Source organism: Macrobrachium rosenbergii, chromosome 56 (assembly GCF_040412425.1).
Source record: "Macrobrachium rosenbergii isolate ZJJX-2024 chromosome 56, ASM4041242v1, whole genome shotgun sequence".
NCBI classification, from domain to species: Eukaryota; Metazoa; Arthropoda; class Malacostraca; order Decapoda; family Palaemonidae; genus Macrobrachium; species Macrobrachium rosenbergii.
Genome location: NC_089796.1, coordinates 20,479,668 through 20,497,167, shown reverse-complemented (window position 1 = coordinate 20,497,167; position 17,500 = coordinate 20,479,668). Strand labels below are relative to the sequence as shown.

The 17,500-nt window shown below is 36.9% G+C and overlaps 1 protein-coding gene across 1 annotated transcript in view; it reads right to left on the bottom strand.

Annotated features, from left to right (window-relative positions):
- Positions 1-23: 23 nt before the first annotated feature.
- Positions 24-17,500, bottom strand: part of LOC136836548 (lysosomal proton-coupled steroid conjugate and bile acid symporter SLC46A3-like) — a 33,000-nt gene continuing 15,523 nt past the window's right edge. Inside the window, exons 2-9 of the mRNA XM_067100990.1 lie at positions 14,502-15,325; positions 7,898-8,140; positions 6,706-6,926; positions 3,984-4,261; positions 2,831-2,932; positions 2,433-2,570; positions 1,062-1,302; positions 24-287 (exon numbers count right to left, since the gene is read on the bottom strand). Coding sequence (XP_066957091.1) covers positions 239-287; positions 1,062-1,302; positions 2,433-2,570; positions 2,831-2,932; positions 3,984-4,261; positions 6,706-6,926; positions 7,898-8,140; positions 14,502-14,855 — 1,626 coding nt within the window. The 5' untranslated portion in view covers positions 14,856-15,325 and the 3' untranslated portion in view covers positions 24-238. The remainder of the gene's footprint in view (positions 288-1,061; positions 1,303-2,432; positions 2,571-2,830; positions 2,933-3,983; positions 4,262-6,705; positions 6,927-7,897; positions 8,141-14,501; positions 15,326-17,500) is intronic.

Here is a 17,500-nt window from a genome sequence, read left to right as displayed (position 1 = left end):
AAAATTGAAACCCAGAATTTATAGGCTTAAGGTATAACTTTATTAAAATTACTGCTATTTACAGAGGTAATTGTTTTATATCTTTAATGAAACGGGGACTCTTAATATTACGACATATTGCGTGCCAACGAATTGACAAACCATTATCGAGATAGTTGCTGACGAGTAGACCGACCCTTATTCGGGGATATTGTTTACTTGTGTGGTCACATGCAAGGTATATATATATATACCTTGGTCAGATGGATGCGTAGCTGCCTCTTTCGCTCCGGGCCAGAGAGTTGAATCTGAGGAAAAGGGGAAAATGAGTTTTTGATGGGCCAGGCAGCCTAATGTCTCTGTCTAGCCTAGGATGGAAGGAAAGAGGATTGTAATTCAGGGGGAATACAGAGGCAGGTAAGGACTTCCATTGCGAATTGTTGGTGGGAAAGAAAGTTATTTCATAGGTCCACACCAGACCTCTGAAGTCTCGTTACAACTTACTACAATTGCATTTGAGCAAGGGCCTGCGCTGGGTAGGCTAGCTTAATCCAAACTAACCAAACAAAAGATAAATACTGATTTCAGAAGAGGAAATGTTAAAGTTGAGAACTTAATAAGGATTTTAAGGAAATGAATCACTGGAGTGTCTGTAAAAACCCTTGAATGCCTACGGTATTTTCAGTGGTCTATGTGTGAGTATCTGTTGTAGTTGAAACTACTTTTTGCAACGCAGTGTTTCAGCTTTCTGCAATAATGAAAACTGTCATGAAATACACCAGTTAAATTAAGAATTAATGAATCAAAATATATTTCCGGAGGAGTAATTCACATGTATCAATTAAAAGTGAAAATGATAAAAATCGATTTCGGCCGTCTTTAAAATAAAATAAAGACAAATATGAAGGGATTCAAGATGTTAAAATTGTAAAATATTAAGTTATATGAAAAGCTATCGGAAGAGATGATCCACAAATTCCAAGCAGTCTTAAAACAAAACTAAACAAAAAATACATAATGAGAAAACTAAGAACGCTCACGAAAACAGGATGAAAATACTCAGAAGAATAAAAAAGACTCACAAATAAATGAGCAGAGATACAGCTGTAGCCGCAGCGCTGACAAAATATATGGTTCCCGGGAAGGTCGCTACAGTAACGTTGTAGACGAAGGTGTAGACGGGGGCCGAGATGAGTGGCACTATGGCCTCCCACGACGCCAGGAGAGAGAAGATGGCCCCCACTTCCTCCTGCGGCACCAGCTTGCTGATCACTGCCCTCGTCACGATCAGCGGTAGGCCAGCCATGAAGGACAGCGTGGCAGCTGAGAAGAAAATGCTTATTAGTGGATTGTTTTTGCTCAGGTAATGAGACAGTGGCAAACTATTAAGTATTAAAACTCAAAATGACAAGTGCAAATGAATAGTTTGCCTGGTGCAGTTATGGAATCTTCTGATCTCCAACACCGTTAGAGGGTAATGGTTCTCAGTGTCCCTTCGGCCCCTAGCTGCATCCCCTTTCATTCCTTTTACTGTACATCCGTTCACATTCAGGGGCGTCATTTATGGGGGGGCTAAGGGGGGGCAACTGCCCCCAAGACTCAAGTTGCCCCCCCCCAAGCCTCAACTTGCCCCCCTTACCCCCCAGGCCCTAAGAGGTAACAGCAGCTGGTTTTCCATTCTTACTGAAATTCAAATATGTCATCACATTAAGTTATACCTATCTATCTATTTTATGTACTTCAAAAAGCACATAAAATAGCTCAAAATCGAAAAAAAAACCTGCTGATTAGGCTCGCTTCGCTCGCCAAACCGTCTTTGCCCCCCACCCCCAACAAAAATCTGAAATGACGCCCCTGTTCACATTTTCTATCTTCCATCTTACTTTCCACCCTCTCCTAACAATCGTTTCACAGAGGAACTGCGAGGTTTTCCTCCTGTTACACCAGGTCTTTAAAACAACCTTAACTCTCCATATAATTTTTAGCGCCGAATGACCTCATAGGTCTGTAGGTGTCTCCTGAATTTCACTTGTTTTGGTGTTATTTTCTATTCCCTCATATTTAATTATTTGTCACCTTTTCCTTTAACTTGTCTCTCTCTGGAGGCTGATTTACCCGTGGAGGCCCCATTGGTATAATCATTCACTGAGAGTAACTCACATTGTTACCCGTTTAGTGCTGTAGAGCAACAAAGCTCAACTTCGATTTTTAATGCTGCCGAGACATTTCTAACTTAGCAAAGATTATCAGTTTATGAAATGAGGTTGCCATAATTAGCTAAATCTAAAGCGTTAGATTTGTTAAGTCAGGGTCCTTCTTAAGTAGTTTAAAGAAAGAAAGAATACACACAGCCGTGTATTGTGGATAATCTAATGTATGAGCAATAAAGTGCACACCCCTTAACTTTGATACAACTTAACCCAAAGTTTAAAGAATCACAGTTAATATCTTACCTAAGTACAAGAACCAAGGCACAGGACTGATTGCTATCAGCAACAGACCAATCATCTTGCTAATGCATCCTATCAACCCAAGGGCTGTGTCGGGCATCCTGAGGTGGTAGCTTAGGACCGGTAAGATCAGAGAGGTTCCTGCGGGTAGGAGTTTGATTGATTAAATGTGTTACTGAAATAAAACTCTTCTAAATTGGTCACTTCAGCTTAGAGATATGAAATATATATTTCTCAGTTCCTGACAACTGTACGAATGACTGGATTTGGCCCAGGTATATATAACTTAAAGCGCTTCTTTATCCTGGTATTGAGTGCATAGTTGTTTAAACACCAAATCATGTAGAATGGACCAACTTCGGATTGCGCATGAAACTGCTCAGAAAGGAATTCTTATTTACCAACGCTTCCCAAGACAATGTCGTAAATGCTGAGGTTTACAAACTGCTCGTAAGTCCAGTTAAATTTAGCCTTGGTGTAGAGGTACTTTAGTTGATGGCCCCCTGAAAAAAAAAAAAAAACATTTTTGATAATATATATATATATATATATATATATATATATATATATATATATATATATATATATATATATATATATATGTATATATATATAAATCCACAATAATTGTTAAATACAGAATTCACTATACCATGCGAATAACTTACACCCAAGTGGAATAATAATTGATAAGTGCATGTGTCCCGGGCAAGATTCGAATCTGTGGCTTTGATTTAGCTGCTGTGACAAATAGTCGACTTGGGCCACTCAGCTATCAAGAGAAATACAAGTTTATGTCGACAGCTGCAAATATTCTTCTCGAATATCAGGTTTTGTATTTTGGATCGATATCAACCCATCTCCACCCTGATAGCTGATTGTTAAGTTTGTAACACTTGGCTAATTATGAATTTTTTTGTCACTTAAAAAGTGTTACTTTTTATAGTCACAAATATGAAGCTAACATATCTTTTAACATCGAATTCGAACTGATACGTGCATCTGCCCTGGCCAGGATTCTAGCCTGGGCCTTTGCTTTAGATATCAGTAAACAATTGAGTTCGGCCACTCGGCTGTCAAGAGAGAGATACAGAGGTGGGACTTGACATAAATATGAGAAAAACAGAAGTAATGTAGACAGTATGCAGAAAGGTATGGATTAATACCAGATGGAGAAAGGATTTATGACGTTGAGTCTGAAATACTTAGTAAAATTATATTCAGTATAGATTCTTCTGATTTTGAATTTAGTGAAAGACTAAGAAAAAAAGGCAAGTCAGACAATGGAAAATTACGGAAGTTCCATATTATTTAGGCGAGATAATAATGAATGGGAGATGGACATGTCCTTTGCTCTAAATCAAGGCAAAATTTGTGATAGCGCAAATTAGTGTCCTTAGAATACCAGAAGAGTTGGAAGAGCTACAACTGCTTCAGTGAGAACTATGAGACGGGAGGACGCTGAAGTTGATTACATTTGTGAATACGCTTCTGTCTTTACCACAATGAGCTATTATGTCAGCTATTACTTACGTGAGAGAGAGAGAGACTCACCCAGTATGAAGAGCAGGAGACACATGGCCACCATGAGAGAGAAGATCCTGGCCCTCCGGTGGTTCTCTCTCCTCCTGACGGCGATCGCTAGGGACTTCTTGATCTTGGACAGGTCGAAGAGATCCTTCAGCATCTGGTTCCTGACGGAAGGGCGGCGGTGGGGGTCGGTGGAGGGCTCGGCCCAAGGACCCCTGGAGTCCTCGATGCGGATGAGGATGTAGATGAGCCCAAGCAGGAAGGCAGAGGAGCTGATCGTGAAGACGCCCTTGTAGCCGAACCTATTTAGGGGGGAGAGGCCGATAATTGATAACTGAAAGCAATATGGCTGTAACTGGTAATTGATTATTTAAAGAATTATACTGGCATCATGACGTGCAGATATTTAAAAGGATTGGACGAGGTTCTAGAAATAGTTATGAGAAAGGCATCTATAGCAGGTCTTACAGCTTAATTATAATTGATAGTTGAAAGATTTTGAAAAAGATTCCTAAGCCTAATGAGTAAAGCTGGTGATTGAATCAATTATACTAAGCCTAGTAATTGAATGGCAGGTGATTACACCGATTCTTAGAAGTGCTAAGTTACACCTTAATTATAGCGATGTGTCTGAACTCCTCTTGATGCAGAATTTATCTTTAAAACTCTTTTTACTGTCATCAGACTAATGATATCTTAAGAACGCAGGACTCCTATTTAAAACTCTTAAAGCAATCATAATACAGCGGAACGTGGATTGGCTTGAAACCAAATTAAAATGGCATAGAACTTGACATAATTTAAAAATAAATTTCTGGGTCGTTTCGTCTAATGATGCTTTACTTCCATTCAGAGCATCTTACTGCCTTAAAATTCTTTATATACCTCGTTATGACCAATTGCTGATGGCACCCAACTCGTTTTGATAAAATTTCATATTTTACACAGGGCATTAACCCAGTACTCCACCCAACCCATTTTTACTCCGACTTAGGACTTAGGACCGGTGCGAGAACGTAAACTCTCGTAGCAGTTGAATTTCAATATATTTAGAGTTGCGTAAAAAAATGTAAGTCTTTTTGTATTCCATTTTTTGCAATACTTTAGAGTGCCTTACTCTTTATTCTTTGACTTTTTTCAATTGAGGTTTTTAATTGTATACGTCTATTGATTTGTTTACATTTATTGTGTGTTTTCATTTAGATTTTATTTTGCTTCTTTTCACTCCTGGGCATTCCATGGATATGAGTGTAAATCATTCCTTCTGAACATGTTCTATGTTGAAGTGTGGGTTATTAATAATAATAATAATAATAATAATAATAATAATAATAATAATAATAATAATAATAATAAAAGTGAATGTCTCCTTTTATAATTTGAACTCGCTTAAAAGTCAAGGCACCCTCATATTAGAATTCCAAGGTTTTTTACTTAAATGAATAAAATTATTAACCTGATTTTTTTTTCGCTTACAGTACATCCTGTCGCTCATTATACGTCTGACGCCGTAACATTAAAATCCGGTACACCTCTTGATAAATATTCCATGTTTTATGTATTTGTTTATTTTTATGTTCGTGAAGTATTTACCGAAAAGGTTGGGGATGGATTTTAATCGCTTAAATTTTGTAGGTCCCGGACTTGAGTGGACGTGTGACATTTATTTTTGAAGTTGCTTCATCTCGTAAAATATTTCTAATATCTGTTCTCGAACTGTCAAAATTCCTGAGTTATGTCCGGGTTCAGTTTTCGAACGATGTCCTAATCTAACCTTAGGAATGATTTTCATTTTTAGTTTTCTGTAAAAGAAAACTATTGAGATGGCTATTTGTCTGTCCGTCCGCACTTTTTCTGTCCGCACTCAGATCTTAAAAACTACTAGGGCTAGAGGGCTGCAAAATGGTGTGTTCATCATCCACCCTCCACTCATTAAACTTACCACATTGCAGCCCTCCAGCCTCAGTAGTTTTTATTTTATTTAAAGTTAGCGCCTGGCACCGATATAGGTGCCAACAACACAGGCCACTACCGGGCTGTGGGTGAAAGTGTCATGGGCCGCGGCTGAGAGTTTCATGGGCCGTGGCTGAGAGTTTCTTACAGCATTATACGTTGTACAGAAAACTTGATTGCTCCGAAGAAACTTCGGCAAATTTTTTACTTGTTTAAATCTGGTCTTAGTTCAATAAGTGTGTCTTGGTTTGATGCCTTCATTTTGTATGGGCTCAGCTTTCGAATCGTGACAGGGACACTTCTTTCAGTTTCGGACTTCTGACCGGATCTGATTCCTGAATTATGTCTTAAATGTAAAAATGAGGAAGGTTTTGATTACTGTAGTTTTTTTAGTTCAGTTTCCAAATTAAGCCTGAGTTTAAATGTATATCTGACCCTGTAATGTATGTTTAATTAGTGCAGTACATAAAACATTTGGTAAATTCCATATATATATATATATATATATATATATATATATATATATATATGTATGTATGTATGTTTGTGTGTATATGTGTATGTACAATCAGACACCAAAACAGGTGAATAGATGTATACCTGTAAATGAACAGATAAAAATTGCGTGGAATGTTTGCAATATCTGGCTTTCGAACGCTTTAGAAATGCAGCCAAGTAGTTTATTACAACATTATTCAGCAAAAGGGAGAGAAACAGACATTTTTAATATCCTGTATGTTGAACATCACACCAGTAAAAGTGGTAGTATGTGGGTGTGTGTTTTAGATCTCACCTATTGAAAATAACGTTGCTGAGGTAAAGGCCGAGGGGGGTGCCTATGAACATGACGAAATCCAAGAAGGCCATCCGAAGCGTCCTGGACCGGTGATCCGAGATGTCTGATATGTAAGCGTAGGTGGCCATCAGCAACGTGATGAGGCCCCCGCTCAGCCCCTGCGGTATGCCAGCCAGTATGATCAGCTCGGCCGGAAGCCACCAGGCGTACGCGTTAGCCTGGGAAACATTAGGGAAGAAAGAGAAGGGGTATTAGGTTTTCCTCTAATTTATGATTGCTAGGTTCATATGGAAATGCCCGTTTACATTTGTCATAGAAGTAGGTTTCAGTTGTTTAATGTTTAATATTTAATGTTTCGGTTGTTTAATTTTCAAAAGGGGGCGTGTGGTTGCTATGACTGATTAGCTTTTGAGGTCTTGAACTGAATACAGACAGCATACAACTGATGAATGCAATCGCTACTATTGTAGTCGTGCCAAACTATAACTAAGTTATGGAAAACAAAATATATTAAGCTTCGTTTTTTAACTGGAAATACTTTTATGTTCCTATGTTAATGGTTTTCCCTTTTTTTGTTTTATTCATTCTTTACACAGATTATATATATATATATATATATATATATATATATATATATATATATATATATATATATATACATATACATACATACATACAGGTATATATATATTGAGAGAGAGAGAGAGAGAGAGAGAGAGAGAGAGAGAGAGAGAGAGAGAGAGAGAGAGAGAGAGAGAGAAAGCCTGTCCTTTACATGGATGTACGTATATTGGATGTGCGAATGAGTCACTGAATGTTACACTATTTCTTTTTGAACCTGCCTGACCACATTATAAGCTGTTTCACTGCAGTAAGTTGAATCAGCATAATAACCTACTTATTCCAACTAGCATTGAAATATATATATATATATATATATATATATATATATATATATATATATATATATATATATATATATATATACATATATATATATATAAATATAATATAAAGTATATATAAAAGTATTTAATAGCATTATTTTGCTCTTCCAGCAGGAGATTCTCCTGAAGAAGGAACGCTGTGAGAAGGGTGCCCTTGGGAAAAAAAAACTTAGGAAGAGGGAACTATTCCCAGTGAGTATATTCCCTTGATATTAGTCCTGAGAACAAGAGTATCGCCTTACCATGTAGATGAGGGAAGCGAGGAAGCTCCCGACGAAGGGCAGCAACATGGGCAGCTTCCTCCCGTACTTGTCGCTCCACGTCCCCAGCACCAAGACGTAGAGGACGGCCGGGATGTTGGCCACGACCTCCTGCGCCATCATGACCGTGGTGGCCGTCTTCTGGATGTCCGTCGTCACGTTGAGAGGTAGGTTCGTCAGGTTTTGGCAGGCTGCGCCGGTCTCGTTGTACTTTGACTCACATTCCTGAAAGGGACGTTGAATGAGGTACTGTCAGATTTAAGAAGGAAGCATTAGAACTAGAAGCTGTTTGTTGCTGCATCTCTGTCGAGCAAATTCAAGACAGAAGGACTCATTTTGAACTTGTACCTTCCGTCTCCCGGGAGACTGAATTAACTTTGCCCTGAATTCAAAAGTAATATGTAATTGACTGCATTTCCTTGGGGGCACCAGGAGAATGTTTCTCTGCTGGGGAAGCTAAGGGGAGGTGAGGTGAGATTAGCTTTTGTTAGGTCAGAGACGCTACTTTTTTATGTCCCAATGGAATGCTGTCCTTCCCATTATCCTGTCTGTATTATTCTATCTCGAACTCACATAAAGTAAGTTCGAGAAGTAGAACTGCAACATGGATTCTTTAGGTTTTTTTTAAAGAATATCATAATCAAGTATTTGTCATTTACCAAGAGAATGGGTTCCTTTGCTGGAAATGTACTTTTCTTTACGTCTGCAAATGTCTTGAGTCCAAGAGTTATTAATAAGATTTGTAATCTCTATGTGTAAGTTAATGTGTTTTTGGAGTAAATTGGCTTCAGAGACTATGTTTAGGATAAGAGGATCCCTTAACAAGAGAATTACGTATCTCTCGCACTTTAGGTAAAGTATTCGTCAGTTTAATTCGACGCCATTTTAAGAAACGTCAAGCATATCAAATTTCTGTGTAATCCATCGTTGACGTGTTCTTTGAAATACTTTTTTATTTGACATAGTTCAGTATCTAATTTGAAGGTTTAAATGTCTTACGTGTTCTTTGAAATACATTTTTATTTATTTGACATAGTTCAGTATCAAATTTGAAGGTTTAAATGTCTTGAATTGGTAGTTGCTTGGTAACAGTACACAATTATTTTACTACGGAAATTTAAAATGCAATGGCAAATATTTCCATGTTGGAATTTGTGCTGGATACAGATATAGGAAAACATGTTGGACACTCAAAAATGAAATGGCCAAACATCAGTTCTTCTTCTTCTTAGGGAAATTGGAGTTAACTGTGATTCAGGTGAAGAAAACATAACTGAGAGCTACTGTCACTGGAATAAGTTGAACTTTTGTTCTTTTTAACGGAATTTTCTGTAACTTCTTTCTTTCTTTCTTCAAGAACGTTGATTCTTTTCAAAAGGGGACCATCCCAAATTTCATTTTTTCCTTTTATTTTTTTTTAATCACTTACCACCGGGCAAGACGGAGAAAGGTCTATCACCCTTTTAATCTTCTTTAAATTCGTCGAAAATGGAAATCATACCAAATTCAAACCTATTTAAAAAATAAATAGTTCAAATCATTTAAAACTTTGTAAAAGTATTAAACAGTTTAGATTACAAAAAAGTACAGAGCAGTTAAAAGCGTGTAAAAGTATTAAACAGTTTAGATTGCAAAAAAGTACAAGCAGTTAAAAGCGTGTAAAAGTGTTAAACAGTTTAGATTACAAAAAAGCACAAGCAGTTAAAAGCGTGTAAAAGTATTAAACAATTTAGATTGCAAAAAGTACAGAGCAGTTAAAAGCGTGTAAAAGTATTAAACAGTTTAGATTACAAAAAGTACAAGCAGTTAAAAGCGTGTAAAAGTATTAAACAGTTTAGATTACAAAAGTACAGAGCAGTTAAAAGCGTGTAAAGTAAACAGTTTAAAACAGTTTAAAAGTATTAAACAAAAAAAAAAGCACAAGCAGTTAAAAGTGTGTAAAAGTATTAAACAGATTAGATTACAAAAAGTACAAGCAGTTAAAAGCGTGTAAAAGTATTAAACAGTTTAGATTACAAAAAGTACAGAGCAGTTAAAAGCGTGTAAAAGTATTAAACAGTTTAGATTACAAAAAAGCACAAGCAGTTAAAAGTGTGTAAAAGTATTAAACAGTTTAGATTACAAAAAGTACAAGCAGTTAAAAGCGTGTAAAAGTAATAAACAGTTTAGATTACGAAAAGTACAAGCAGTTAAAAGCGTGTAAAAGTATTAAACAGTTTAGATTACAAAAAGTACAAGCAGTTAAAAGCGTGTAAAAGTATTAAACAGTTTAGATTACAAAAAGTACAAGCAGTTAAAAGCGTGTAAAAGTATTAAACAGTTTTAGATTACAAAAGTACAAAGCAGTTAAAGCGTGTAAAAGTATTAAACAGATTAGATTACAAAAAGTACAAGCAGTTAAAAGCGTGTAAAAGTATTAAACAGATTAGATTACAAAAAGTACAAGCAGTTAAAAGCGTGTAAAAGTATTAAACAGATTAGATTACAAAAAGTACAAGCAGTTAAATGCGTGTAAAAGTATTAAACAGTTTTGATTACGAAAAGTACAAGCAGTTAAAAGCGTGTAAAAGTATTAAACAGTTTAGATTACGAAAAGTACAAGCAGTTAAAAGCGTGTAAAAGTATTAAACAGTTTTAGATTACAAAAGTACAAGTAGTTAAAAGCGTGTAAAAGTATTAAACAGATTAGATTACAAAAGTACAAAGCAGTTAAAAAGCGTGTAAAAGTATTAAACAGTTTAGATTACGAAAAGTACAAGAAGCCCAGTTAAAAGCGTGTAAAAGTATAAACAGTTTAAGATTACAAAAGTACAAGCAGTTAAAAAGCGTGTAAAAGTATTAAACAGATTAGATTACAAAAAGTACAAGCAGTTAAAAGCGTGTAAAAGTATTAAACAGTTTAGATTACGAAAAGTACTAGCAGTTAAAAGCGTGTAAAAGTATTAAACAGTTTAGATTACAAAAAGTACAAGTAGTTAAAAGCGTGTAAAAGTATTAAACAGTTTAGATTACAAAAAGTACAAGCAGTTAAAAGCGTGTAAAAGTATTAAACAGATTAGATTACAAAAAGTACAAACAGTTAAAAGCGTGTAAAAGTATTAAAGTTTAGATTACAAAAAAGTACAAAGCAGTTAAAAGCGTGTAAAATAATAATAATGATAATAATAATAATAATAATAATAATAATAATAATAATAATAATAATAATAATTACGGTGATCACGATAAAGTGGCCATTTTTCAATAGTTAATAATGATAATAATAAGTATTTAACAGTTTAGATTACAAAAAAGTACAGAGCAGTTAAAAGCGTATAAAAGTATTAAACAGTTAAGCCCACAATAAAGTACAAAGCAGTAAAAGCAGTAAAAAGTGCAAATCAGTTCAAACCTTAAAAAGAAGCAGCAAAAGCGCCTCCTAACACGAGACAGTCTTGTAGGACGACACGGCTCTCGCTCCGATTCGACGGTTATTTCTGATAACTTTGATCCAAAGGATTTGACAACTCCGATCTAACAATTATCTGTTTAAGCTGGTTTTAATCTTTGAGACATTGAAAGCTCATTGAGCCAAAGGCACTTGAAGTGAACGTTCATGGATTCTGAAAATTATGATCTTTGTGACAAAATTCCAGCCAGTGAAACCGGATAACGTAGTTCCACCAATTTTATTTCACTCTCCTTCAGGAATGCGTGTGTGCTATTTTAGGGAGTTTGTCTAAGAGGTTTCTTTTTTAAAAACAGGGTTGGTGCTATAAAAAATTAGTTTAGTGCTTGAAAATAATGCTTAAAGTCACACAAGTGGAGAGCTTGCTTGATAGCCGAGATAAACTGGTTGGACTGGTTGTTTCCAAAACAGGTGAGACAGGATACAAGCAAAAAATCGTGGGCTCCATCATTAAATAATACGCACATACTTGTGCATCCACAGGCGCACGCGCGCACACACACACGCACATATATGTACATATTGTGTATGTATGTATGTATGTATGCATGCATGTATGTATCTATGCATAAAACCGGTATATTCAGCATTGTTGTGCCGTTGCCTGTATATTAAAACCGTGCGCGCAGTTCGTCGCTGCGGGTAGTCTCAGAGGATTAGGATTTCTTGTCATATCTTGTCCCAGGTAAACACGAAAGCTTCACAAGAGCAGCTTCTAAAGTGAACAAAAATGAGACCCTCTTATCGACCCTCATTTAATCAATGATGCGGCCGTCTTTAATTTGCCAGTTGTACCAGAGAGTTTCCTTGAATTACAAGTCCACGCAAGTTGTAAATTGTGTCTGATATGTCTATTAGCGTTTTTGCTGTCTCAAGATGTTCATTTTGTGCCATCTTGGCTCCGTGAACATACTGTGTGTATATAGCTATACTCCTAATGTAGTATATCGTTCTAGGAAACTTCATAAATGTTTCTATTTCATATCCCTTTTTGCGATGTTGGCCAGAACAAATGAAATTCGATTCTTGTTTTAATTGGTTCCCCGTGAAGCTCTGTGAGGATGGACGTGTCTGTTTCATGCTCAAGCTCATTACTGTTTATTTGCCTGGGTTCTTGAGTAACTAATTTGGTAGGCAATTATAAAGTAGTTTGTTGTTGTTGAGCGTAAAGTATTTATATTTGAATATTTCTTTGTGAAAGCTATTTTTCTCTTGCGTTGGTGTTCAGTTTTCTGTGCATTATTATGTGAACTGTTATATTACTGTGGTCACCTGTTAATACTATCGAGTTTCTCACCGTCGTAACTGCTTCTACCTTGGTGTTATTCGATTTCACTTTCTGGATATGAAGCATTTTTTAGGGTTCACTTTTTACCTTGTCAGTATGTATTATTTTATCGTTATTCACCTTCACTCTTTCTGTTCATCGACGTCCTTCATTATTGTCATTTTTTGGACATGATCATATTTTCTACTTTATCTATAATGAGGCAGAGCTGCGCATCGAAGGCGAAAAGAAAAATGACAAGCTTCACGTTTTCATGTTTCGTTCTGGTACCACAGTATATATTCTAAATAATGTAAGGCACAAAATACTGCCCTGTGGTATTCCCGTTGACCTTTTTGGGGGGATGGGGGAGAGGCATGGGGGCCACATACTTTCAATTCTCATTTCCCATTTTAAAAGTTCCAGAATTCAAATAACTTTCGAATCAGTTTGTACATCATTTACAACTCATAAGCCTTGTGTCAGATACTTTTCTGTTACTACTCAGCTCTTAAAATATATCCTAAGCTTGAATGGCACTCACATGCAGTACAACGTAAATCTTACAATATCCTGTATACACTAAGAATACAAGACGAAAGTATAACCTATCATGACAGAAGTGCTAGTAAAGGTAAACAACTCCGTAGGGTTGTAAATTGACTAAAATATGGAGTACGTTATGTCTTAGTTTATCCTAGAGGTAGAAAAATTAATAATTTACTAATGTGTCATAATCGTTATTGGGGAAAAAAGGCACTAGTACATATCAAACTTACCAAACACGCCCTCTTCCCACACACAGTAAAGAAAAACACCATCCCAGAACCACAAAATCACTTTTTCCTGAACCAAAAAGTCATCTTTTTTATTAAGAAACTAATATTTTCCAGAGCCAACAGTTCACCTTTTCCAGAAACAAAAACTCTTCTTTTCCAGGATTACAAACTCATCTTTTCACGCACTAACAATTCACCTCTTCCAAGACCAAAACTTCAAACTTCATCCTCCTTAAACCTAAAAACTCAGATTACCTAGAACCAAAAGTGACCTTTTCCAGGGAAAAGTTTTCCTTTTGCAGCACGAGAAAAAATTGCATTTTTCATTACCAGTTCACCTTTTATATATATAGAACAAATGCGTCTTAACCAGAGCCAACAAAAAAACCTGCCTTTTCCAAAACCATAAATTTATTTTTTCTAAAACAGAAGAATCACCCTTTTTTCCAGACCTGCAAGCACACATTTTCCAGAACCAAGAATCACCTTTTCGTAGATTACAAACTCACCTTTTCCAGAACCCCCCCCCCAAATCGTCTACTCCAGGCCAAAGAACAAGCCTTTTGCAGTAAAAAAAAAAGAAAAAAACATCTCGTATTTCCAGAACCAAAATAAATCTTCTCTCGGTACAAAAATCCCAATTTTAAAAAAATTTCGGAATCAACAACTTTCCCCATCCAGAACAAAAAAGAAAATAAAATAAATTTTCCAGAGCCAACAACTCACCTTACATTATCAATTACCTTGTATAGAAACAACAAATTCTCCTTATCCAAATCTGAAAACGGCTCACCTCTTCCAGAGTAAAAAAATCTCAAATTTTTCCAGAACCAATAAGTCACAACCATAACCAGAAACCAACCTATTCCAGAACCAAAAGGTCCCCTTTACCAAAACCAGAAATCATATTTTGCAAATCCAAACATCATACAGAATCATCTTTTCCTGAATAATTCACAGAACCAGAATTGCCTTTTTATTTTTTACAATAAAAATTCAAGCATCCATAACTCAAGAAGGCGCCGACGTGTCGATATGCGGTTTGAATTTTTTAATAGAGCGGACCAAAATACTGGGGGTGCAGAAACTCACCTTTTCCAGAACCATATTGGTGACGAGTGTCGTCTGTATCGTCCAGGCCATCACGTTAAGAAACATGAGAGGCTCCACCGTAATGTTCTTGACCATTAGGACGACGCGGTCTTTTAGTCTCTGCGTTTTGGTGGGCGCCTCTATCGGTTGACCACAACACTGGCAAGATGGCGCCTGTTTCACGCCCTTCTTTAATAAGGGTTGCAACTCCGGGAACGCCGCTATGTTGGTGAGGGTTGTTGATTTGTCGCATTTCGTCATCGAACTGGATTCCCCCGAAGAACTCCCGGAGGCGTTGTGATCGATTGACGGTGCCCCTTCGGGCCAGTCTGGCTCGTAGACGTCTGTGGGCATTGGGCATTTATTGATGTCTATGGGTCATCGTATGTGTTGTGTTCTTGCCTTTGTCAAGAGGTTAGCTTTCCAGATGTTCAGTCCTTCAGGTCGAAAGCACTTCTCCGGAAAACGAACGGTCTGGGTGACGGAAGCTAGTTTAATTATTATACAGCAACTGAAATGGTCTTGATGAATAGTCGAAAGATTTCTAGTGAATGGATTTAATTTTTTTTTTATTTCTTAACTTTCCAACGGGAATATGACCAGAGGGAAGGCTTTCGTTGACTGTATTTAATCTTTGAATCTAACGAAGCTTTTTGGAAATTATTTAGTAATGGTTTTCGCCCAGTTTCTTGGATTTTTCTTGAGTCTTCGTCTACCTTGGTTCAAGAAACTCGCTCCTTATGTGGACATTTTCCGTCGGGTATTTCACGTTGACCTTTTAGTTCTTGGGCGATATAGTGATGTTTGTCGAGGGGAGACAGTACCTGGAAGAGAATTTGAGAATTAGAGTACATTCATTTGTACTTGCGTAGAACAGAAATTCATAAGCTATCAAAGTGTTATGTATTCGGGGAAAACCGAATTGTTACTCGGTATAAAAAACTCTCTCTCTCTCTCTCTCTCTCTCTCTCTCTCTCTCTCTCTCTCTCTCTCTCTCTCTCTCTCTCTCTCTCTCTCTAAATAATCATAAAACAACTAAACAAGAAAACAGCCACGAAAACAATATTGTTCAACGAACATTCAAACAAATTTCTTGGATACTTTTGGGGTTTTTGTTCTTTGGAGATTTTCCGGGCAAATTACATGAATGCTCATCATTAATAAAATCAGAATTTTGAAATTCCTCGTTGGCAATAATAATAATAATAATAATAATAATAATAATAATAATAATAATAATAATAATAGTCTAAAGACTTTTCAACGAACATTTCAACTGTCTAGTGAGAGGACTCGTACTGGACCTCGGTCTAATTGTATCCAGCTCAGTTAACCTGTTATTGCTCATTTCACCCCATTATTCATTATTTTCCTGACTTTGGTCTTTAATAACATAGACGATTTCGAAGACGTGATTTCGACACTGGAGATACAGTAGGAGTTTCAAAGCACCTCCTTTGTAACTGCAGCTCCACAGTGAACCTCACGTGGATGCTTTTGTGGGGGAGAATCTAGCTTTTTGCTTAAAAAGAATTTTTTCCTATAAGTGAACGATGAGCCTACTTTTCGGTGTATTGATTCACTTTCGTGTTCACCTTATTATCTTTGCATTTGTAAAGTGCCGGCATATTGAATTATGATATAGTATTTAAATAACGTACCAGGATCCTTTGAGATGAAATCATCGGCTGGTTGTAATTTATTATTATCTTGTTATTTTAATTTTACAAGCACACCATGTTCCACCGCCGAGATGAAGCGACTTGAACCCGTTAACTGGAAGAACCAGAAGTGCTCGGGAAAAGAACAACAGACTGATCGCCTTGCGCCGAGAGGAAGTGGTGATCGACTGTTTTTAATCCCCCTGTAACCTTATCGTTATGCTTGCCTGACCTTCTAAGAGATATAAACAACACATTGCCTTTTATTATCTAATAAATTACTCAAGCATCTGCATCTTGGCAAACTTTGACACGTTATGGTTATTACTGGGTAGTTGATGGTACTATTAACAAAACTTAACGAGATAGAACTTACTGCACGATTGCGCAGCCCTGGATAGTTTACACTTACCTAGGCTATTGGATTTCGTATCAGAGCTATTAGATTTCGTTCTGTTATAACAGGAGGGAGGACGCCGTTGTAAGGCGTCATTATGTAACCAAGGATAGGTGCTGGATTGAGTTGCCCAGCAACTCCTGAGGGCGGGGGGAGTGGTTACGTGAATTAACAGCAACACACCGGTTGCTCCCAATGGACTAAAGGCGAGTTTCGTTGGTTACGTAAGTGGTCCAGTTTTGAACTCGTCCTGTGCATAACAAAAGCTATTCTGGTAATATGGTAATATTAATGATACCATGTTAGTGGCTATTGTAAATCACAGCTCACACGTAGAGTAACTGAGTTCAACATTGTTAATATTGCACGATTTTGCGAGAGAGAGAGAGAGAGATGCGGGGGGTTGACCAACAGCATTCCTCACAGCTACCCTAAGCTTACATAAAGTAAGGATTTTACACCTACTAAATTAATTAAGTGTTGAAAATGGCTCGTATTAACTTCACATATCTGCCGAAACAGTGATAAATGTATTTTTTTATTTGAGTATTCGGTTTTATTGTTTTTATATCGTTGTAAAGACTGGAAGGTATTGTTGGTTTGTAAATATGTATTTCAGCGTTTATTTTCCTTTCGCGATGGAGTTGAATTATTAGATTTATAAAGAAGAACGACTGCAACTTCGTATTTAATTTCCCAAAGAACGGGATAATAAATTCTGAGAACTCTCTACATTTCTTGTGGAGACAGAGATGAGATTGGCAGAGTCCATTCCCCACCTGACCCCCACCCCCACCCACAACCTAACTCCGGACCCAGCCCCATTCCCCTGCGTCCCCATAAAAAGGGCCTTCACCTTTTGATTACTGACAGGTCGCTTCTTGAAATAAGACATTATTATTCGGGGAAATACGGGAAAATTCGGTTCAGTCAGAGAAATG